The sequence below is a fragment of the Mesoplodon densirostris genome, chromosome 5 (assembly GCF_025265405.1).
Source record: "Mesoplodon densirostris isolate mMesDen1 chromosome 5, mMesDen1 primary haplotype, whole genome shotgun sequence".
Taxonomy (NCBI): Eukaryota; Metazoa; Chordata; class Mammalia; order Artiodactyla; family Ziphiidae; genus Mesoplodon; species Mesoplodon densirostris.
Window position 1 is genome coordinate 114,893,784 of NC_082665.1, and position 25,189 is coordinate 114,918,972.

Consider the following 25,189-nt stretch of genomic DNA (forward strand, 5'->3'; position numbering starts at 1 on the left):
GATGCCCCAAGTTCTGGAGTTTGTCTCTTTTTATTTTATTTTATTTTATTTTATTTTATTTTATTTATTTATTTCGGTACGCGGGCCTCTCACTGTCGTGGCCTCTCCCGTTGCGGAGCACAGGCTCCGGACGTGCAGGCCCAGCGGCCATGGCTCACGGGCCCAGCTGCTCCGCAGCATGTGGGATCCTCCCGGACTGGGGCACGAACCCGTGTCCCCTGCATCGGCAGGTGGACTCTCAACCACTGTGCCACCAGGGAGGCCCTGGAGTTTGTCTCTTGATGTAGTTCCTATGCATGTTATGAAGGAGTACATTTAAATTCTTAATCTTTAATAAATAAACATTCTTTGACATATATATCTAAATATGTGCTCATAGATATGTCAGAAGACCAATGCCCAACATTTATTTAGGTGCAATAAATATTTGCATAAAATTGTTGAAAAAATAATAACATGCTAGGAAACAGTACATAGATTAAAAGGAGATGATGGATGAGTGTGAATAGATGATTTCTGGGGTTGGAGTCGGGGAGCCTTGTTTTGCATCACATTTGATTTTTAGTTTGGCCTAATATAGAAGTATGGATTCAAATTCCTTTTCCACCATTCACTAGTCATTCTACCTTAGGCAAGACACAGTTTAACAAAAGCAAGTTGGTAAAATAAGGATGCTTAACCTTATTGGGTTTTTCTGAGAGTTAACAGTAGCATTTGTGTAAACATCTGACATAATGCCTGGCAGCTAGGTACCCCTTTCCCCTCACTGTCCTTCTTCACAACATTATTTCAGTGTTCCTTGATTCCTTTTCCTTAAGATATTTCTACTCCCGTGTAATTAAATGAATTAAAATTTTATTCTTTAGTATGGGATCTGGCCCATAGTAAGCACTATGACTGTGTGTTGAATAAGTTAATCAGACGTATGTTTGTTCGTAGGAGACTTCCATTCTCTGCCAGGAAGGACAGGAGGGAAGAGCTCTCAGATAGTAACATGTGCATTTAGATTCTTTTCTCTTTGGGGTGTTCCCCCCCTTCTTTCTTTCTTTTTCTGGGGAGCCAGGTACATGAGGTGTTAATAATTTCTCCTTAATTTCCATTCCTGGACCATCTCAGGATTGTGAAACATAGATGAGAGGGCAAAGAATAGATGTTATAAGCTACTGGAACTTTTGTGCTTAAAAGTAAAAGTTTACATGCCTTTTTTTGTATAGGTGCATCCATAATTCACATTTATTTTCATACCACCATTTTAGCCTAACATTACATGAAATCTTTTCATATATCTACATGGTCTTCATATTTATCACTTTAATGGCTATACACAGTATTCTCAGTATTCTCTTTTGTTTATGTACCATAGTTTACAAATTTATGTTCTTAATATTAGATATTTAAGTGGTAACATTTTTTGCTATTACAGCACATCTTTTTTTCCAGTTTTATTGAGGTATAATTGACATACAGCACTGTATAGGTTTAAGGTGTACAGCATAGTGATTTGACTTATATACATCATGAAATGATGACCACAGCAAGTTTAGTGAACAGCCGTCGTCTCATATAGATACAAAATAAAAGAAATAGAAAAAAAAATTTTTGTGATGAGAATTCTCAGGATTTACTGTCTTTCATATATAACATACAGCCTGTTCATCGTATTTATCATGTTGTACATTACACTCTTAGTATTTATTTAGCTTAGAACTCTAAATTTGTACCTTTTGACTGCCTTCATTCAATTCCCCCTTCTGCCACCCTCTTCCTCTGGTAACCACAAATCTGATCTCTTTTCTATGTGTGTTTGTTTGGTTGTCTTTGAAGTATAATTGACCTACAACACTGTGTTAGTTCCTGTTACACAACATGGTGATTTGGTATTTCTATACCATTTCAAAATGATTACCATGATGAGTTTAGTTCGGATATGTCACTATACAAAGATATTATGTTTTCAACTTTACCGACAGCAAATAGCTGTCAGTAGTTAATAAAATAAGTCTCTACATTTTTTGTTTTCAGTTTTGATTTCTTGGACCAGGATCATAGCCCATATATAGTAAATTAGGGGACAGGCTCTGGAGTCCCCACTGCCTAGGTTTGAATCCTTCCTTTACTCCTTATGTCAGTGGGGACTTCAGCAACTTACTTATGTCTGTCCGCCTTTTCCTCGTTGGTAAAATGGGGGCGATACTAGTACTTTTATCATAGGATTATCAGCAGGATCAAATGAGTTAGCTCCTGCTGCAGCAGTGCCTGGCACACAGTAAATGGTTAGTAACTGTGGACTCTCGTAAGACACAGTGTGATTGGTCATGTGTGCCTGTGTGTTTTCCCTTTTGCATATTGCTCTTTTATATCATTTCCTTTGCATTGTCTCCCCATCTGATCTTTCTTCCACACCTATTTTTCTTTCAGTGAGGTCTGCCAGTCCTTAGTGAAACACAGCTCTGGAACAAAAGGAAGCTTACCACTACAAAAACTGCATCTGGTTTCACGAAGTATTTATCATTCTCATCATCCTATCTTAAAGCTTCAAAGACCCCACTTCAGGACCTCATTTCAGCAGTTCTCCTCTTTAACTAACCTTCCCTTACGTAAACTGAAACTTTCTCCAATTAAATATGGCTACCAGCCCCACAGAAATTTTTGGCCAGCGAGATTAGCTGCAAGACTCTTAAAACTTCGGTATCTGATACTCGGATCTGCTGTTGGGGGTGGCTATACAGCCAAAAAGGTGAGGTTAACTTTCCTACTGCTTTTTCAATTATTCCAGCATGATTGTTTTAAGGTTTCTTAGCATATGTCGTTTTTCTTTAGTGCAGTAGAATGTAATTAAATGTTTAAACATTTATTGTGTGTCTCTATTATGTGCTAAATTGTTTTAATGGTGCTAATAGGAAAATGCTCTCCGAATCTTAGTTATTATAAGAGATGAAAATGGCCTAATGGAAGGAGCACTGGTCTGGGAGTAAGAACACTTAGGTTTGATTTTCAGCTTTGCCATTTAGTAGCACAGGCAGGGAAGTAAGTGGCATGCTCATGCAACTACTTCGTGGCAGCTCTGGGACCAAAGGCGGGGTATCCTGATCCCTGGTCTGTCTTCCTTGTATTCCTCAGTGTTGTTTAAAGCCAAATCATGAAACCCATTTGAAATAGGAGTACATTTTGAATTTTTCCATTTTCTGTATTTAGTAAAGGAACATTTACATGTTTTATATGCTTGTCTGCTAATTTATTTTTAGAAGAGCAGAGGCCACTTTGTTTCTAAAAATTTTGAACATAATACATTGCTCTTAGTAGCTTAGCATGTTTTAACAAAATAAATTTAAATAGTTTTTTTATATTTTATATGGCATTCAGATCATTTGATCGGCATACTTTCTTATCTTTCAGACTTTTGATCAGTGGAAAGACATGATACCTGACCTTAGTGACTATAAATGGATTGTGCCTGACATTGTATGGGAGATTGATGAGTATATCGATTTCGGTTTGTATCAACATTAAAATACTTTTCTTGGTTGTATCTTTAGGAAAGAGAAATAGTTGTATTGAGATAGCTCCTTAACTCTAAGTTTAAGGTTGTAGCAGTTTTTTTGTTTTTGACATCTTTATTGGAGTATAATTGCTTTACAGTGGTGTGTTAGTTTCTGCTGTATAACAAAGTGAATCCACTGTACATATACACATATCCCCATGTCTCCTCCCTCTTGTGTCTCCCTCCCACCCTCCCTATCCCACCCCTCTAGATGGTCACAAAGCACCGAGCTGATCTCCCTGTGCTAGGTGGCTGCTTCCCACTAGCTGTCTTACATTTGGTAGTGTATATATGTCAGTACTACTCTCTCACTTCGTCCCAGCTTACCCTCCCCCGCCCCTGTGTCCTCAAGTCCATTCTCTACGTCTCCGTCTTTATTCCTGTCCTGCCCCTAGGTTCGTTAGAACCTTTTTTTTTTTTTTTTAGATTCCTTTCTGTATGTGTTAGCATATGGTATTTGTTTTTCTCTTTCTGACTTCCTTCTCTGTGTATGACAGACTCTAGGTCCATTCACCTCACTACAAATAACTAGTTTTGTTTCTTTTTATGGCTGAGTAATATTTCATTATATATATATATGTGCCACATCTTCTTTATCCATTCATCTGTCGATGGACACTTAGGTTGTTTCCATGACCTGGCTATTGTAAATAGAGCTGCAATGAACATTGGGGTGCATGTGTCTTTTGAATTATGGTTTTCTCTGGGTATATGCCCAGTAGTGGGATTGCTGGGTCATATGGTAATTCTATTTTTAGTTTTTTAAGGACCCTCCATACTGTTCTCCATAGTGACTGTATCAATTTACATTCCCACCAACAGTGCAAGAGGGCTCCCTTTTCTCCACATCCTCTCCAGCATTTATTGTTTGTAGATTTTTTTTTATACAGCAGGTTCTTATTAGTTATCCATTTTATACGCATTAGTTTATATATGTCAACCCAATCTCCCAATTCATCACACCACCATGTTTGTAGATTTTTTGATGATGGCCTGTTGTAGCAGTTTTATTTTAATGATAAAAGTAATAGAATAGCAGAAAAAAAATTGGTAAGAAAAAAATTATCCACTAGTTCATCAGTTTAACACAGCTGCCACTATCCTTAGGGATCAGTTTCTTTTAATTGTACCTATTTTGTGTATGTGGTTAATATTTTACTTTCCTTTTTAAGAATTATATAGTCATAGTGAACATACACTTTGCTATCTTATCTTTTGCTACCTAACACATTTGTCAGCATTTTCTACTCTGCCGAGCAGCCTTCTTGAATATCATTTTCAATGTTGTCTGATGTTACCCAGAACAGATGCACTGTGCTTCACCTAACTAGCTCCCTTTGATTGAGTACCTTGGTTACCTCTACTTTTTGTAACCAGGTTCCTTAAGAGCCTGCTAGTGTCCAGAGTAATTTCTCTGTTAGTCTTTCATTGTTCCCTTTTTCAAATAATAGATAGATGAGAAAAAAAGTATATTTGATAGTTATGATTGCCAGTAACTCATGGTGATCTTTAGAAAAAGATTTTTTCTGATGAAATTATTTTCCTCAGGTCTCTTTTTTAAGACTTTGTGTAGACATTTTTTAGACTTTAGCTTAGGTGTATATGGGGGTGGATTTAATCTCTGCATGCACTATTCACAGCACTGTCTTAAAGATAAAACTGTTGCATTGACAAAGATATTTACAGGAAAAGCACTCCTTCAAATTATTTTTCTAACGTTTATGAGAAGAGCTTTTAACGGTATGCATTGACTAGTCCCGCGCTGTAGTGACTGCAAGCCTGGGTTCTGAAGCTAGACTGTCTAGGCTTAAACCTGACTCCCCCACTTTGCTGTATGTGCAGGTCCTGTTACTTAACCTCTGTGCCCCATTCCTCGTCTGTAAAATGGTTGATGAGAACTGTTTTGTAGCATTGACATGAAAATTAAACAAGTTAATGCTTTTATCGAATAAGACCTAATACATATTCTTATTCTGAGAAACTTTGTGTTTTATCTTCTCCAGAGAAAATTAGAAAAGCCCTTCCTAATTCAGAAAACACTGTAAAGTTGTACCAAACTTTGACAAAATTGTTGAGTATTTGTAAACAAAAATAAATACTTGATCACTTTATAAATAAAGCTAGCAATAATAAAGTAATGGCTTGTCTTGGGTTCAGAGACAGTTTTTCTGAAGTGGTAACAAGTGTTAGTCTTCCTAGGGAATACAAAAGGAGAGAGAAAAGTAATGGAGTTCTGTTCTTAAACTTGAACTGGGATTTCATCACTTTTTTTGGAATTCAGGTCAGGTGCTACAAAAGATATTTTTTCTTTTTTCTTTGATTCATTGCCTTTCTGTTGTGACTTCCTCCCAAAAAATACTTCTGTTTCCAATCCAGTGTTAACATTTATACAGTGTTTCTGTCTCAAGGCATTTAACTTATAAATCAAAGATAACCCTCTAAACCGTATGTTTGGTGAGTCTTTAAAAAATTTTCATGGCTTGTAGAAGATCATCAGAATAACACATTGTTTCAGATATATGTAGCAGTTATAGTTGGAATAGGGAGAAAAATGGAAAAAATGTTTAAGTTTATAATGATTATTTAAATTGTATGAATGTTTCAATAGTCAAATTCTTATTTTGAGACTATTTCTTTTCTCTTCTCCAGAGAAAATTAGAAAAGCCCTTCCTGATTCAGAGGACCTTGCAAAATTGGCACCCGACTTTGACAAGATTGTTGAAAGCCTCAGCTTATTGAAGGACTTTTTCACCACAGGTAAGGAAGGACGTGTGTTTGATCTCATTTAAAATGTTGGGAAACACAGAGGAAAAATACTTAAAATGTATTCATTTGTTTATTTCCATCTTTATTTATTTATAATTTTAAATTAACATTTTTAAAATAAATTTATTTATTTTGTTTATTTATTTTTGGCTGCATTGGGTCTTCATTGCTATGCGCGGGCTTTCTCTAGTTGTGGCGAGCGGGGGCTACTCTTCCTTGCGGCAGGCGGGCTTTTCATTACGGTGGCTTCTTTTGTTGCGGAGCATGGGCTCTAGGCACGCGGGCTTCAGTAGTTTTGGCACGTGGGCTCAGTAGTTGTGGCTCACGGGCTCTAGAGTGTAGGCTCAGTAGTTGTGGCTCACGGGCTTAGTTGCTCCACGGCATGTGAGATCTTCCCGGATCAGGGCTCGAACCTGTGTCCCCTGCATTGGTAGGCGGATTCTCAGCCACTGCACCACCAGGGAAGTCCCTATTTCCATCTTTTAAATGAAAATATTTAGTACAAATAAAAGCCAGGTTTTTGATAAAAGGATAAACATGAAGTTTTTTTGCTCTGTGGTTTCACTATTTTTTTTAATTTATTTTTATTTTTTGGCCGTGCCATGCGGCACACGGGATCTTAGTTCCCTGACCAGGGTTCAAACCTGTGGCCCCTGCAGTGGAAGCACAGAGTCTTAACCACTGGACCACCAGGGAAGTCCCCGTGGTTTTAATTTTTGTTTGGCCCAAGAAAATGAAAATTTGCAGGAACTTAAACATGCTTGGCTTTAGTCAGTGAGGGAAAAATAAATCACTTGTTCTTGACAAGTAGATGATACTTCCTATGTGTTTGCTGTTCATAATTGGTTAGAGCCGATTTGGTGATTTTAAAACAAATTTAATTATAACGGACCATAATGAGTAGAATTTACTAAGGTTAGTCCTGGTGTATTTGCCCAATTCTGCCCTATCATGGTATAAATCTGAGGTCTCAGACATCTTTGTTTGCTCATTGTTAAATGTTACATTTCTATTTCCCCCTTTGCTGATTTTTCACAGGTCACAAATTGGTTAGTGAAGTCATAGAAGCTTCTGACCTACTTCTCTTGTTAGGTGTGTAAACAGATATTTTTGCTGATCTTAACATGCCTTTTAAATGCATCTAATAAACTAGCTGCAAATAAAATTGCAGACCAAATTTATAATATTGCTTATGCTGAATTTTAAAATGTCAGAACTATATTGGGCAAATTCATTATCCTTTAGGTGGAAATAATAAAATAATTTTTTGTGGTAAAACTAAAATTCCTAAATATGTGTCTATATTATAAGATTAAAGCTATTAAAAAGAAAGCTTGGTTAACCAAAATATTTTCTTGAACCTGATCTGATTGTTTCTGATAATTGAAACGAAAGTCATTTTAGTTTGTCTCATCTGTCCTGTCACAGGTGACATTTTTAATTTAATTTTTTTACTGTATATGGTCTGTAATGGCAGTAGTGTATGGCTGAACTGTAAGTACTCTCATGTAAAATAATCCTTATCAAAGATTGCCTTATTTTTTATTGTAATTTTCAGTGATATTTTAAAAAATCAGTTAAACATGTCCTATAATGGTTTTGAAAATTTTTTTCTTAGGTTACCACTCTGTTCCTTAAAATAAGAATAGCTTTCCAAAAAGTGATTTTTGCTCTAAAAATCCTTTTATCTTTCAACCAACTAAACATAATTTGGAATTTAGTTTAGGCTATTGACTTCACTGGAGAAGTTAAAGGACTGCATATTTATCTTTAAGGTTCACCTGGAGAAACGGCATTTAGAGCGACAGATCCCGGGTCTGAAAGTGACAAGCCTTATAGAAAGGTACGTATAAAGGAGCATTCTTCACATAGATAGTCTTGAAAGATTTTTTAAAGTTTTTACCTACCCTGGAAGCTCTGAAAATGGTAACATCCGAGAAGCAAACATAAAAGCATCCAGTGGAGGTATTGTTATTATTCTTGGTACAAAATGCAAGGTATTATTCAACAGTTCTGGAATATAATTGGAGAAGCCAGTTTCCCTCAAATATATCTGTGAAATATTAGATTCCAGGGTTGTCCCCAACAAAGGGCTTTGTTGTTAAGTATGTGTGGGGGAAAGCTGGTATAAATAAAACAAACAGGCTTCTTTTCTTTTCCCTAGGATTTCTCAGACCTTAATATATGCATGTGCATTGTGAATCTCTAAGAGAAGTCAAAGTGTGCAGGGTTTTCCAGATTTATTTAGCAACAAAACCCTTCTTCCATGAAATACCTTCTAGGGACTAATGTTTCATGATATACAGTTAGAGGAAATATTAAGGGAACGGTGAGTTTGTTACTAAGGGATAAACAGACTTCTGTTACATTGATAGTCAACAAAATTATGTAGGGGGTTATTTAGGATATGTTAATTTCAATTCATGCATTAAAACCCATATGAAACTTTTAGGAGAATTGCTGATGTAGAATAACATGGATTGTTGTGTATTTATATTAATATGTTCACCTGATATTGTCTTACTCTTCATTTTTTTCATCTTTTGAAATTGGTAAGATAACTGATTCCTTGGAAGTTTTTTTTTTTTTAAATAATAACCTAGATAAATAAATATCTAGAAAAAATATTCCATGAACATTTAAAAATTCAATATGAACATTTAAAAATTAAATGATGAAGGTTATTTTGGTTTTAAATCATTGAGGTAAATAATTTTATGTTTTTTGGGGAAGCAGGGAGAAAGTAATTCCTATGTATAGATTTACATCTTGTTTCCTGTCCTTCAACTTTGAGCTTTTTACATGATATTCCAAGTTTTAATTATATTTCAAAAGATTTTTTTTCTTTTGTCTTTTAACTTGATCTTTTGGAGAAAACATTTTTCAAAATGTGTGTGTATACATGTGTGTGTTTGCCTTTTAACTTGATCATTTTTGATACCTTTTCCACTGGCATTATTTTAACCAAGGGATACCCTTGACTATACATGCTACTGGGAAGAAAAATTTGAATAGAAATTAACCTATGATGTACAGCTTATTTTGAACCAAGGCCTTGGCCCTTAATGCAGATAGACTTAATGTGCAGAGAAAAGCTAATCTAACTGGGGAGAAGGAACCCCTGTTACAAGTATGGTAGTATGGTTTTTGAGCGACAGGATTTCTTGTTGCCTAGATCAGTTAGGGGAGGCTTGCATCTCTGTTCTTTTCTGATATGGCCTAGGGTTGTTTTGGTAAATGAGAATCCTGTTTAGGGCCTGACAGATAATTCCCTTAAAATCCTGCTAAGGTGATAAATGAGTAGTAACTGATAAATGATCAAGAGCTCTGCAGTATAGAAGAAACAAGAGAACTGATCTCTGGGAATTTATATTTTCAGATTTTATTTTACATAGTAAACATGAGAGCAAATTTATTGCTTTATTTTATAATTTGCTTTGCTTGAAGATAAGTGCTGTTGTAGACTCTTTCTTTTGAACTTTTCCATAATTTATGGTGATTATCTTGCCCATTAAAAATGCACCAATTATTTCCAACTATTTGTTATAAATTAAGCCGTTTTCATTATAGGTTAAATCAGATAGTATTAGATGCTAGTATAAATGTTTACAGAAAAAGTATTTTCAACCTCAACTCGTGGTTTTAAATTTTATTAATATGCAGCATTATGTTTTCAAGGCTTGACTGTTACCTGTGATATTTGAAAATAATGAACTACTCAAACAAGATGCAGATAAACTGATTGTAAGAAACTTGTCTGTAAATTGATGGTTGAATGTAAGCATGGAAAGGGAGACCTTAGCAGAAGCCTTTTTTAAATTATTCTAAAGCATCAAATTTGAAAATTTGGGCAATAATCAGAGGTGGTAGGATGGCACCCAGAGTTCAGGTGATACCTTTTAGATTGGTTCGTTCTGGTGTCTGAGAGCCCCAAGGTTTAAAATAGTGTTCATGCCTTAGCTTAATGATTGTTGGGTTTATACCAAAGTTTCTGGCTAGACTTCTATTAGAAATGTAAAAGTAAATGTGAATCAGATTTTTTTAATGTAGTAATAAAAACATTTCGACTAGAAGTAAAAAGAAAAACTTGTTCTTTCTAATAAGAGAACACATCTGGAAAAGTGCTGGCAAGTAGAGGGACAATTAGGAACCTTTCTAAGCCAACTGAAGTGAAAGTGACAGGGAGTTGCAGGAACACAGATGCCAGATTGACTTGAGTGAGGCAGAATGAACCACACAATAGACAGATTACCTGTGGTTCCCAGTCTGGGTCACTAGACTTCTAGGTGTTCTGGAAAGTTGTGATTGAGGTCTTGAAAAAGTCAAAAAGCATGTATTCCCACATAATGCTACACAGGCTAACTAAACCTCAAGTTTCTTTGATTTTGCCTGGATTTATATCCGTTCAGTTTGTGGACAGTAGTTATGTTTATCAAAAGTTCTTCTACATATTTTTGATAAATAAAAAATGGAAAAATACTGAAACCACATTTTAGTAAATGCTTTTAGTTAATCAAAAATTTTTAAACTTGTGTTCACTATAGAAAAATATTAGAAAGAGCCCTTAGTGTGACCTGAATAATATTCTTGAGACCTGGAGACCTTTAGATCTACCTGAAGACAAATTCGGAATTGGAGTGGCAAGGCTTTTTTAGTGAATCAATGGACTCACCTGGTTTGTAAGTCAGTAGATTTCTGTATATCAGTCATAATATATATAGGTGACAGGACCACTTAGTGTATCTCCTTTTTTTAGATTCAGTAACATTGTTGTGTTCTAGTGAAAATTAATTTGCTAAATGAGATATCATCTGTGCTTTTGTTCTATCATGTTTCTGATGGCTCATAAACATCTCATAGAAGTAAGGAATATGGTCATTCTGAAGGTTACAAGCCCATTTATAATTTATAGAAAATATTTGAAGTCCAAATCATAAAAAGTATTGTTACTCTTTTTAAAATAATCATTAAATAGTAATTATCTTCCTTTCCACGTTACTGTAATTCTTATTTGTGTGGCTTTACTTATTTTATACCTACCCTCTGAAATATCTCTCTTCCCTTTTCTCTGCCTAATTTCCACTCATCCTGAAAGCCCAGTTCAGTTGTCACCTTTGTGAAGCCTTCCATAACCATTTTAGTCCCAATAATTATTCTCTTAACAATTTAAAACATTTCACAGATGAAACACTATTTACTTTGGCTTTCATTCTTACTGTTTAATAGGCTATTTCTATCACAAGATCTCTGTTCTCAGAGCACCTAGGATAATGCTGAACTCTTAACACAATTCGTCAGTTGATTTAACTCAGTAAAAGTCTGATTTAAAGTAAGCGAATTTGATTAATGCTAACAAGAGCGGGCCCAAAGATTTTATGTGTCTTTTTGCTCTGATTACCTTTGAATTTCTCCTGGCCTTCAATATTTGACAACTATTGAGGAGAGCAAGAATGTGAAGGTAGCACTTATACTCAGAATTCTGAGTTGTAACAAAGCAGTGTTGCTTAAGTAGGACTTAAATTTCTGGGATTCCTCATGCAACAAATAATGTAAACTGTGGCAAAATGAAATTCTCACAACCAGCACCATTAAGTAGCCGCAGATTCAGGAAACTTAGGTTTCCTGAGCAGCTAACAATTGGCAACTATACTTGGTTAGATATTTGTTTTATTCCTTAATAATAAGCATATTGCATTTTTATGTCATTTAAAAAACATTAAATATATACTGTATACATAACACTTTTTAGGTAATAATTTAGAACAAAGGGGATTTGGTAGAAATTGTATTATTGATAAAAACTATTGGTAATAGACTGATTTGTTCATCTCTTAAAATTATTATTTGTAGAAATTGTCCAAATAGTAAAATAGGATACGATATTTCTCAATTGGAGCAAATTAAATAATTCAAGTAGAAAGACATACTTCTTTCTGATATCCAATAATAAACATATTTTAGTTGGCTGTAAATATCTTGAGCTGAATTATATATTACTGGGAGGGAGGAAAATAGGAAAATAGATCTTTTTAGCTAATGAAATAGCAGAATTATTCAAACTTTGAAAAGTAGCTTAGTGCCTAGGAATATTTTTTAAATGGAAGGGGAAAGAAGTCTTCACTTTCACGAAGTTCTTTCCTGGACCCAAGTTACTTTTAAAACTAATAAAACAGGGGTTGGCAAGCTTTTCCCTAGAGGCCAGATGGTAAATATTTTAAGTTTGCAAGCCCTGTGGTCTCTAGGACTACTCAGGTAGCCCACTGTACTTCGTCAACTCCTTCTCTAATGAGTAATTTACATTTGCCCTCCGAAATATTGTAGTTTTACCATTTTCCTCATTTAAATGTAAATTGAACGTGAAGGGTCAAAGGCACTTTGAAAATAGTGAGACTGTAGAGCTAACAGGTATCAGGTGTAGACTTTGGAGTCACACTGCCTGTATTCAGACTCTGTCCTTCCTGTTTTCTGAGCTGTGTGACCTTGGATAAGTTCCTTAGCTTTTCTGAGTTTCTGGTTTCCTCTTCAGTAATGGGGGAACCCTACCTGATAAGGGTTATTGTGAGCATTTCGTAAAGCCCTTTAGCACAAGATCTTGGCGCATGATAAAACTAAATGAATATTAATATCATGATAATAACAGTGATGATTATTATCATCTAACACTTAGAATTATTCCATGAGTTAGCATATTAACATTATTTGATTAATTTCCTCCCCTTTTCTTAATTCCTGTTGAACCTGTTCTGGGGATTGTGATAAGTGGGAAAATGGACTGTAGGGTTGATGTGTAGCTTATTTACAGAATAGGCAATTTTTAGGAAACCCAATTTGGATTTTATGCTGTAAACTATGTGCATTTTTAGGTAAAAGTAGGTTATCATTTAATTCATTCAAGCAACAGACATGGGCCAAGCCCTATCCTAGGTGCTGGCCATAACACATCTAAAGTGTCAGGCCTTATTCTGTGTGCTAGGTATAAAAACAAACAAGGTATGGGCCCTTTAGAATACTGTTAAAAATATAGTATTGGGTTGGCCAAAAAGTTCGTTCGGGCTTTTCCATATCTTACACAAAAACCCAAACAAACGTTTTGGCCAACCCAATATTTTATTTTATTTTATTTTATTTTTTGGCCATGCCTCCTGGGTTGCGGGATCTTAGTTCCCCAACCAAGGATCGAACCCAGGGCCCCAGCAGTGAGAGCACCAAGTGCCAACCACTGGGCTGCCAGGGAATTCCCCAAAATATAGCATTTTAAATGTATTCACATAAGAATGAGTCATAATTTCAAGATTTTAAAAAATATTTTCTAACAAGTTTATCAACTTCAGAGGTATTTGCAGCATTTTCAGTTGATATTTTGGTTTCTGGAGTTATCACTGATTTTCTTGGTCTGCATTATAATTTTTTAAAAACCTGAGAACACTGTACATGAAATATGGGACTATGAGAACTGCAGTGTCAAATTGACAGTAACCAGGAGATGTTTAGAGAGTATTCATCTGTGGTTGTTTACAATAACTTGTTAAAGACCACAATTAGTACATATTTAATGTAATATATATCATTTAAAAAACAATTATGTGCTGTTTCTTGAGAAGAATATCTGAACTTGGGAAAATATTTATTGAGTAAAAGTGTTCTGTTCATGTAAGGAGGCATGAACAAATGCCTCATCTTGCACAGGAGGCACACACATTTTACCCTTCCTTATTCCACAAGCCTTAGCTTTAAAAGCTAATCTAGCTGTGCTTAGGGTGAGATTTGATGCCTAAAGTTGGATAAAGGTAACCTTTTTTAGTATAGTGTATATAGCTTTTTCTGTGCCTAATTCTTGTTTTCTTCCTACTTTTTTCAGGAGGTAACAGTTAATTTCAACTACCTTCACATAAAAGTGCTTCAGTAACAGACTTGGAAGGAAAGTGAGGTGTCACTAGAAAGAGAGGGTGTTTTTCTTGTAATAGAGATTAGATATTTACCATACAATTTGTATGTACATATAAACAGGGGATTAGGAAGGGGTGTTTAAGCTATGAATAAACAAGAATCCTGTGCCTGATAGACCAGCACAGTTAAGAAATGTGGAATATTTTCTCACTGCTTTGGCATTTTATAACTTATACTACTGGGTATTATGTTAATTAAAGCACAGGTACACTAATGAGTAAGCCAACATGGGAAGCCTTCTTTAAAAGGGAACTGTTTTGAGAAATCTAAACACTTGGATGAGTTAAAGAAGTGATTATGATAAATGACTAAATGAATAAAAATGAGTTGGATTACTTTTCTTTCTGCTTGATGAAAGGCAGTGATACAAAAAATGAAAAAAAAGGACATAAAAAATTATGGGAATGATGAGGGTAGTGAGTTGGCATTGCATTTCTTTGATAGATTTATCAATGACCATAAAAGTGTTTATTTAAAAAAATACATGTTAAAAGATAACTGCAGGTTTTTATAAATATATTTTGTACTATTTGGAAACAAATGTTGAAATTTCAGTTATGTTACTTGCCACTTTGATGTTCTCTTACTTTTCATGAAGAAATATCAACTAGTTTCATCCTTTGATTTATATAGTAAGTCAACCAGTTTCATTATGTTGATATAACTTAATGTATTAAAACTAAGAATCAAACAAAATAAAAATCCCCCTAATTGTTTGGTAATATTTCCCTTAATTTAAACTGCTTTACTGTAATACAGCTTTTCTATTTGTATTTATTTCTGTTCTGGTAAACTTTTTTATTTATATAAATCTTTGGATTATATAAACTAAGTTATTAAACCTCCAGGTGAGTCTACTAATTAAAATTTGAATGTAACTTTAACCAATATTTCATTTTAAGAAACTTTATAATTGTACTATACAAAATAAAATATTTTTGGCAGTTATTTTATAAAGCTGTGAAGCTATTTGAAACTCCTAATTTGGACTATTTTAATGAGTGTTAGTTTTCCTAATTCTTTTTATTATTATAACTTGGTAAAAATTGTTCTCCCAGGTAACTATTCTTGTGCAAATTAAAGAGTGACCTCATTCATTGGAACTTTGCCTTTATAGGGTTTCTAATTGGGAAAATATAAGGTTCCTGACCTTGTCAATTGCTAGTTGTTTTTTCTCCTACATTTCTTGAGGTTGATTATCTAATAGACAGCAATTAAAAACACTGTACAGAAAATGACCTGTATTTTACTTTCATGTCACAAGTGAATACATTGCATCAGATGAACATTTCATGATTATTAAATGGAATGAATTTTAAACATAGAAATGATGATTATTTTGTTCATAGGTTCAAACTGGGTTTTGTTTCATTTTTATTTTCATAGTAACTATATTATCTCCATATCTTAATTATGTTATTTTATTGAACTTGTGCTTTAGTAATTGATATATCCTTGGTTATATTCTCAGAGGCCATTTTTATTTAATGTCAAAACAGCTCATAAAAAGTGAAAATTCAGTCAAACTACTTATTTGATGTTGTATAAAGCTAAAAGTACCTCAAACATTTTTTAATTTGCAAAAAAAAAAAACCCTTAGATTTTAATCAAATAAGATTCTGTGCGTAGACATGTAAAATTATGAATTAATGTAAAACCTTGATTAACTTGATGCTCGAAACTGCATTTTGAGGGATCTTTATTTATTTACTTTTTGGCCATGCCACGTGGCATATGGGATCTCAGTTCCTGGACCAAGGGTCAAACCCACGCCCCCTGCAGTGGGAGCTTGGAGTCTTAACCACTGGACCTCCAGGCAAGTCCCTTGAGGGGTCTTTAATTGAAGACATCAGATGTCAAGGAAAACTTAAGAATAATAATTTAATAAGTGATTAAGCTATTATGTATTCTCCCATTTAGTCTTACGAAACTTATGGTTGAGAATTAGAAGATTCAGACCTTTGAAATCAACACTGTTCAAAAATCAGTTTTGTTTCTTCCCCCATAGGTATCAAGTCAGGAGCGTACACTAGTTCATATTGGCAATTCAAAAATAAGGGTTGAAGTATTTGTTTTCTCAATTTTTCTGTTACTAGGACATTTAGTTAACTATAGTGCCACCTTCCTTGAGCATTCCAGTTAGTCTCGGTTTTACTGTATGTTGATATTATATATCTGGCTCGTTTTATTCAGCAGTCACTTATTGCATTTTCCTTTTCACTTATTAAACTATGCTGTTTTATATTTCTGAGACATAATTTTACTGAGGAGAAAAATGGAAATGTAGTACAGAACCCAGTTATACAGTGGCTCTAAAGGTACATAATTGAGTTTCCATTTTTGTTATAAGCTATCCATTCCTCTCTGACTTACATCTGTTCCTTTCTTGTGCCCTTTGGTTTAACATTGTTCTCCTCCCCAATTTTCCTCTTCTCCTCGTTGTAAACTCATGGCAGGGTCTGCTTGGTGAGCTCATTCTCTTACAACAGCAAATTCAAGAGCATGAAGAGGAAGCGCGCAGAGCCGCAGGCCAATATAGCACGAGCCATGCCCAACAGAAGCGCAAGGTGATGGATGGTTTAAGGGGGCTACTGATATGTTCACACTAATCAGCCGTTTCTACCAGGATCATGTCACCTTAATCCATTCATGGACTCCAATTATGAGAAATTATTTTTGACAAAGTAAAAATATGAAAGATAATGGAGATATGCAACTTTCCTAGAGTAGGTAAATCCAAAATATTAAACATAGGAATTTATTTTCTGAAAATTAGATTATCTGTGAGGGCTCATGGATTTGTACTTAGATAAGAATTATGAATTGCAGTTTACTTGGTCCAGTTATTGAGTCACCTTAAATTTGTAGCCAACTTGTCTATTCTCCAAGTTTTCATTTGTAAAATGAAAAGGGTTACTGTGAATGACCATGTTAAATTAAAGAATGAAATGTATTTGTTTTAGTTAAAATGAATCAGCAGAGAATTCTTATTTCTTACAGAAGGAAACTATTTTGACTTAACTTTGGGGCAAAGTTATTCTTAGATACTTTGATAAATTTGTATAAAGATTTTCCACATTTAGTAATAAAGTCAGCACAGATTTTCACCTTGTCCACTGAAGGATTGAACATTGGAAATTTGATATAATTCTGGTCAATAAAGAACAGATTCTGATAAAACTCAGCATAACAGTATACAGATGTTTGGTTATAGGAGCAACCAAGGAATCCTTAAAGATATACTTTTGGCTGTTAGATGATCCTATAGTATAGATCCCAAGGTTAATGTTCTAAAGAGACTAGAGTCAAATGAACTGTATGTAATGATTTTAAAATTATACTCTAAGATCTTGAAATCAGCTATTTGTGTTACATATATTAGATAAGAAAAATTTTGGAGTTAGGTGCAAATCTTACTCAGGAAAAAAGATTCAGTCATATAATTAGCTTCCTGTAGGTTCTGATATTGAAATCAACCAATATTATAGATAATTAGTGCAATAATTCTGCTGGCTAACCCTGTTGCATTTGGTGGTGGTTAATACTTGAGAATACTCATCATAGTTTCATTTATTTTTTCAGTATCACTACCTGGCTTTTCTCAATTCCATGGCTGTGGAATCAACTCCTATATGTTGTTTAGCTTTCAGTGAATGAATAACATAGGTAGAAATAGAAAACAAGTTATTTTCCTACTTGTGTTAAACCAAGGGAGGACTTAGGTTTTTTTTTTGGCTGCGTTGGGTCTTCGTTGCTCTGTGCGGGTTTTCTCTAGTTGTGGTGAGCGGAGGCTACTCTTCATTGCGGTGTGTAGGCTTCTCATTGCGGTGGCTTCTCTTGTTGCGGAGCATGGGCTCTATGTGCACGGGCTCCGTAGTTGCAGCACCCGGGCCCTAGAGTGCATGGGCTTCAGTAGCTGCAGTGCGTGGGCTCAGTAGTTGCAGTGTGCGGGCCCTAGGGTGCACAGGCTTCAGTAGTTGTGTCGTGTGGGCTCAGTAGTTGTGGCTCGCAGGCTCTAGAGAGCAGGCTCAGTAGTTGTGGCACACGGGTTTAGTTGCTCCACAGCATGTGGGATCCTTCCAGACCAGGGATTGAACCTGTGTCCCCTGCATTGGCAGGCGGATTCTTAACCACTGTACCACCAGGGAAGTCCCAAGGGAGGGCTTACTTTAAATGGTGCTTTAGCATTCTCTGTTCCTCATGCTGTTGAGAGTACCATTTAAATATTGTAACAAGTTGGATGCTTAGGCTAAGCCCTCTCTGTTCCTTAGCTTTGTTACAGAAAGAAGGGGAGGGAGCTACTGTGTTTTGATACGTTAGTTAAGGATATGAATATAGCTCTAGTTACTAGTAGTGCTTGTTTTTTTCATGATGGTAAAATAATTTGCAAAGAGTCCTATAGATCTGCTATTTTAAGATTCTAAGATACAGTTTAAGATTATTGATGTGCTATTGAATCTGATGATTTAAGCAATATCAATAGTGAATATTGTTTACTTTCTACACTGCCAAGGGTTAATGTTCATTTGGGGCCTACTTTCCTAGCCTTTTTTCAGGCTTACGGTTATCCTTCCTATTCCTAATATTTATTGGATTATCCACGTAACCCTTTTATTCCTCACTTTACACATTTGTAAAAGAGCTACTGGCAGGACTGTACCTCCATCTGTTTTGTTTATTAAGGCATACTTAGTTAGAGCACGAAACGGGGCTTGTTCCTGCCCACTTCGCAGTACCTTGTGTGAAAGTAAATGAGACTAAAAACAATTTATGCTCCTCTATAATAATATCATTCCTTTTACTGTCCTTAAAGATGGTTTCCTTACTGTATCTTCCCCTTTGTTCCCCCTATAGTTAGTACACAGATGATTTTTCAGCCCTACATTGTCATAATGACCAAAATCCTAATTTGATGAGATTATCATTCCAAGCATTTGAGGTTTGCTTGAGGTTCTAAGCCACAGCTACTTTTTGTTGCTTTTTGATCATTATTTCTTATTACACCTTGAAAATATAAGTAGGCCTTCATTATTTATATCTTATTAGTAGCAGCTAATAGATTTACCCTGTATCATCTGAGCAAAGGAGCTCATGCAGAGACAGCAGATTAAGACTGCCATTGGGGCTTCCCTGGTGGTGCAGTGGTTGAGAGTCCGCCTGCCAATGCATGGGACACGGGTTCGTGCCCCAGTCCGGGAAGATCCCACATGCCACGGAGCAGCTAGGCGCATGAGCCATGGCTGCTGAGCCTGCGCATCCGGAGCCTGTGCTCCGCAATGGGAGAGGCCACGGCAGTGAGACGCCCACATACTGCCAAAAAAAAAACCTGCCATTGATAGGTTTGCTTCCTGTGAATACGTACACATACATAAAAATTTTTACGAGTCTTATGCATTTCTGTATTTCAGAATGTCCACAATTGCTTAGTAGGAAGAAATACTTAAAATTTAAAAATCAGGTTTGGTTTTGTGAGGAGCTAGTAAGGGTTTTTCTCTTTCAGCTTTAGCTTGTTTCTGCAGAAGGTTCCGCTCTTTCTCCATCAATTTTACAGCCCTGGAATTGTAGAAAAGCTCTGGTTTCAAGACTATTGATACCCATTTCTGTCAGGGTGAGTCTTAAATTAATTTCATAATGAAAACTAAATATATTAAACAGCAGGACAAGAACTTACTGTAAGTAGCTGAATTTTACCAGTAAAGTGCATCAAAATAAAATATACCCAGGTTGCTAGTTAAGACCTCAAATAAATGATAGACTAACAATAGCATGTACTATTCTCTTAAGGAAATATGTAAAAGTATCTTATCATTAATCTTTAATATTTATTTTGTGAACCTAAATGTTTTGATTTTGTTTCCTAGAAAATATTAGGCCTAATTCTTGATTCCACCATCACATGTCTTTTACATAATAACATTAATCTTTTAATTTAACATTAAACTAAGCAGATAGGAAGTGTATTGGTAAAACTGTGCATGAGTTGTTCCTAACAGTCGTGCCAGAAGGTCACATGATAAATTTAAATATTTCTAAAAATCCAAATTTATGAAAATCTTAACAGTCATTGTACTAAATACTAATATTAGCATAAAGATTGTATTTGTAATGTTCTAATAACCTTATATCATTTTAACTCTTTATATATCCTTTTTATTTTACCAAATTATCAAGGTAACTTTTTATAGTCCTTGGCTTATAGTAAACATTCTAACTTTGTGTAATTGTATTAGTTTCTTAATTATTGCCCCAGATATAGAGAAATATCGGATTTTCTACTGTAATTTAGGATATATTGCATGAAATCATTAAATATTCACATCTAAAACTAAAACAGTTTATACTAATATTGTTTATACATTTCATACTAATTTAACTGCAGTTGGATGAATAGTTAATGGAACAGAGTAAATCAGAGAAACTTTCAAAATGAATTGGGAATATAATCTGCATAACAAAATTTTTATGACCATACTATTACAGTATGATGGCATGCCATATGGTCAAAATATGGAATTATTTATTTCTTCATTGGCCTTTAAGATTTTGTTCTTTGGGTTGTGGGCTCCTCCTCAACGTGCTTGTCTCCTCACATTTTAGGAGACGATTAATAATTCTTGTCCATTTTACACAAACACATAGTCAAATGAAAAACACTTCTATCCACAAGTCTCTGGCAAAGTTTGTTTTATATTATCATTTTTCTAATTACCAAATCAAATTTATATTTTTAAACATAGGCTTTTTAGGAAAAAATGATACATGCCTATCATTTCTAGCAAGTATTGTCATTTTTATTTAAAAGAATTTTGATAAATTATTTGGAAATAGGAATTAAAATCTCAAAATAACTTTATTGCATGGATGAGAGTTATTAACGTCTACCTCAATAAGCAAATCATTTAGAATGTTTTCATATATATTTGCTACCATGATGTCTTGATTGCTTAAATAGCCAATGAATAAAGATGAATAAAGATTTACATTAATTTTAACTTGATTTTTGTCGCCTGTGGAATAAAATCATCTCTAAAAATTTTGAGTATCAGAAATTAGATAATTATTTTGAAAGACTGAGAATGGCAACTTTGGCATCTCACCAGGGAGTCAAAGTACAGTTACATGTATTTGTCATAAATGGCATCATTTTAATTACAGTTGATTATTGTGTTTTATATTTGGAATTGTGACTACTTTAAAGCCTGTTATAGAATAAAGTTTTTTGTTGTTTTGAATATTTTAGCTTAGAACTATTAGCATTAATAACAATTCGGAGTAGTTTCCCCAATACCTGTGGATTTTATCCTACTTTTGTTTTATGTTCAAATCAATTTTTGTTGCTTTACTCAACTTCATTGCTCCTGATGCATTCGCTTTATTACGGGTTAGCAGATCTTGCATTGGAACTGAATTTAAAAACAAGCATCTGGTTCCACTTAAAGCTCTGAAAATGCAGGTTGTTCTTTGGATTTATTAAACACTTTCCTACTTACAGAATAGAAATGGATAGTGTTTGCTTAAAGATACACTATGACCAATGAACTTTTCAGTAGCTGTTGATAACATGTGTCTGACTTCCCAAAACGTTTCTGTAAGGATATTATTGCCTTATTTCTCCAAGCATCCAAGTCCCTGTGCTTGAGTACAAAATAACCTATCAAGAATGTAGTAACCATATGTGTTGCTTTCTTATTTTTCTAACAAGCCAGCCATATATGACTAGAATGGCAATAGGAAGATGGTTGCTTTTTAAGGTTTTCACTTAATATACAATTTTGATGAGCTATTTTTATTAATAAGATTTTTTTACTTAAATAAGCATATGATTTAAAATTTGCTTTGACTAAATATCCATATAAAGCCAGTAGTTTTCACTCTTAAAAATGTTTTTTTAAAAACATTAACTTACTGTATATTCTATATAAACCTAATTCTACTCAAATAAAATTATTTATTTTAAACATTTAGGTGTCAGACAAAGAGAAAATAGACCAACTTCAAGAAGAGCTTCTGCATACCCAGGTAATTCTGATGAGTAAAAAGAACCAGAAAGTTTTTCTTATACTCTAAGTTTGGTGGTGTGGAAATTTATCTTTTTAACCAAAGCAAAATTTAGAGTGGCTTAATGATAGAACCTTATTATTATAAGTAGATGACCCCCAAAATGCAAAAACTAATTGAGAAATAAGGAATAATGAAGGAACTTGATAAGTTTAATTAACTAATTTATGTGTAAAAACCTATTTTTTAGTGAATCTTATGCTTCTAATTTTTTTTTTTTTTTTTTTTTTTTTTTTTTGTGGTCCACGGGCGTCTCACTGTTGTGGCCTCTCACGTTGTGGAGCACAGGCTCCAGACGCTCAGGCTCAGTGGCCATGGCTCACGGGCCTAGCCCCTCCGCGGCATATGGGACCTTCCCGGACTAGGGCACGAACCTGTGTCCCCTGCATCGGCAGGTGGACTCTCAACCACTGCGCCACCAGGGAAGCCCTCATGCTTCTAATTTTAAAGAAAAACTATGGCAAAAACTGGGGAAAGTGATCTGTCCTTATATAAATCTATGTTTGCAATTTTACATTGATAGGCTAATTAAGTAACAGTTAAATTGGAGTTGAGTCTACCACAGTTCTTCTCTGAAGCCCAAAGCCAATCAGATAATAACCTTTCCAAAGGTATTTCTAACACTACTATGAAAAGCTATTCTCTTATAATTGATGATAACAATTATCATTAAAGACTTGTTCTGTGCAATGTAATTGAGTAGGTAACATTCTAGTGAAAAATTGCCCTATCACCCACTCTATCTTTAGTTATTCTATGTAGATACAATGATATGCAATAATTAAGAATAAGTTAAAAAGACTTATTGGGTCTCTCTTTTTAGGGGAAAAAAATACAAGGACAATCTAGATGAAATTAGGAACTAGTATATTTTGAGTCCCAGGTTTTCTTAATATCTATGCATTATTCTTACACTTGACTATATGTTAGAATTGCGTGTGCTCTGAGCAGCACTGTATATATTTGTTATGGCTTCCCAGCCAGGTGATTACAATCTGCAGCCAGGGATTAAGAATCATTGGCCTCAGAATGTGGTCTCTGCAGCATTAGCATCAGTAATGTCCTTTGGGAACTTGTTGGAAATGCAGATTATTGATCCCATCCCATCTGCACTGAGTGGGAAGCTCTGGGTGTAGAACTGAGCAATCTTTGTTCTTAAAAACCCTCAAGTGATTCTGATGAATTCTTAAGTTTGAGAATTACTGGTCTAGACGTCTTTGCAGGATGACCCAGAGCACATCTCTGTAGGAAGACTGCAGATTGGCACCTGTACTAAAGAGTGTTTCCAGCCCCAGAAAATGTAGACCCCATAATTGATTCCATATTTACCAAGAAGTGAGCCAGTGGAAATCCTACCACCCCTATATATACCTATTGATATCAACCCTTCAATTTGTACAGTTGTTGTCAGCTGCTAGGCATTGACACAAACACTTGATGGAGAGTTCATGATGTAATAATAGCATTATCTATATCAGTAGTGTTCAGTAGAAATATAATGCAAGCCATGCACTTTAAAATTTTTACATTAAAATAAGAGTGAAAAGAAATAGGTAGAATTTTGATGTTAATAATAAATTTAACCCAGCAGATCTAAAATAATATCATTTAAACATCTAATTAGTATAAACAATATTAATGTGGTGTTTATGTATTTTTACTGAATTATAGAAATCTGGTGTGTATTTTATACTTAACTCATCTCCATTCAGACTAGCCACATTTCAAGTGCTCAGTACCTGCATGTGGCTAGTGGCTACCATCCATATTAGACAGCACAGATCTAATTCTAATTTGCCTCACTTGAAGTCTTACGGGAGTTAATGCAGGTCAAACAGTCAGTAAAGGGCCTGTCACATACTGCATAGTCAGGTACTATTAGCTATTTTTATTTTAAATCATTTTTATAAAATAATATGGGGGATGGGGAGAGTTTGAATTTTTGTCAAATGTCCCTTTAATGAAGACTTAAAATTTTGTTGTAATAGGAAATATTGCTTCATAGAGTATACTTAAGAACTTCCTTCTTCAACTCCGTTCATTTTTAGTATTTTTAATAATTTCTTCAACATAAACAGCAAAGACTTTTCTAAACAAAATGCCAATTGAAATAGAAAACTATAATGAAGTTCATTGTTTGAGATAATATTCATAATTTATTTGTTCAACATTTTCATAGATGACTTAAATGAAATAATTCATTTTAAGTAGGCAGGAGATATTGCTTCAGGATCTTGGAAGATTTTAATTTACACTTAATGTTATTTTTTAACCCATCTCTTTCTTATAAAGTTATGTGTATTATTTTGTTGCAGTTAAAGTACCAGAGAATCTTGGAACGGCTAGAAAAGGAGAACAAAGAATTGAGAAAATTAGTATTACAGAAAGATGACAAAGGCATCCATCATAGAAAGCTTAAGGTACTTTAAGTTGGTCTTAATTTGTTCGCTCAGAACTTTACCACTTCTCATTGTGTGTTGATCAATACCGGTTTTTAAGGAACTGCAAAGGGTTCTATCATCCTTTTCTTTCTAACCTGATATGCTTAGGGGATAGGGAGGTCTCTTCCTATGTTAAGACTTTTCACAAATTATAATCTTCAAACATTTATTTTATACTATATCCTTAAATTTTCATACTTTCAAGAGTCATTTCTTGTGAATCAGTTTATTTTTTCTGAAATATTTAGTTTATCTCTAGGTTTACTTAATTTATACAGCTATAAAACCAGCAAAGTAAGTTGATAGAAAGTTACGTATGTCTTATTTTCATTGCCTTACTTGTATTGCCACTCAGTGAAGAGGCCACTTTCTCCAGTTTTACAATAGTTAATGTTTTCTTCTGGAAGTTTCCTTAGACATTTTAAAGTATTTTTGA

At 34.5% G+C, this 25,189-nt stretch overlaps 1 protein-coding gene across 5 annotated transcripts in view; it reads left to right on the forward strand.

The window, feature by feature from the left end:
- The window catches only part of OPA1 (OPA1 mitochondrial dynamin like GTPase), a 92,409-nt gene that overhangs the window by 1,651 nt on the left and 65,569 nt on the right, over positions 1–25,189 (forward strand). The window contains exons 2-9 of one of the 5 annotated variants that reach the window (XM_060099300.1): positions 2,419–2,737; positions 3,397–3,493; positions 6,191–6,298; positions 7,346–7,399; positions 8,083–8,150; positions 16,711–16,821; positions 22,220–22,273; positions 24,628–24,732. In XM_060099300.1, the coding sequence (XP_059955283.1) occupies positions 2,419–2,737; positions 3,397–3,493; positions 6,191–6,298; positions 7,346–7,399; positions 8,083–8,150; positions 16,711–16,821; positions 22,220–22,273; positions 24,628–24,732 (916 nt within the window). The remainder of the gene's footprint in view (positions 1–2,418; positions 2,738–3,396; positions 3,494–6,190; positions 6,299–7,345; positions 7,400–8,082; positions 8,151–16,710; positions 16,822–22,219; positions 22,274–24,627; positions 24,733–25,189) is intronic. The other 4 variants (XM_060099302.1, XM_060099301.1, XM_060099304.1 and 1 more) reach the window with 4 other exon arrangements.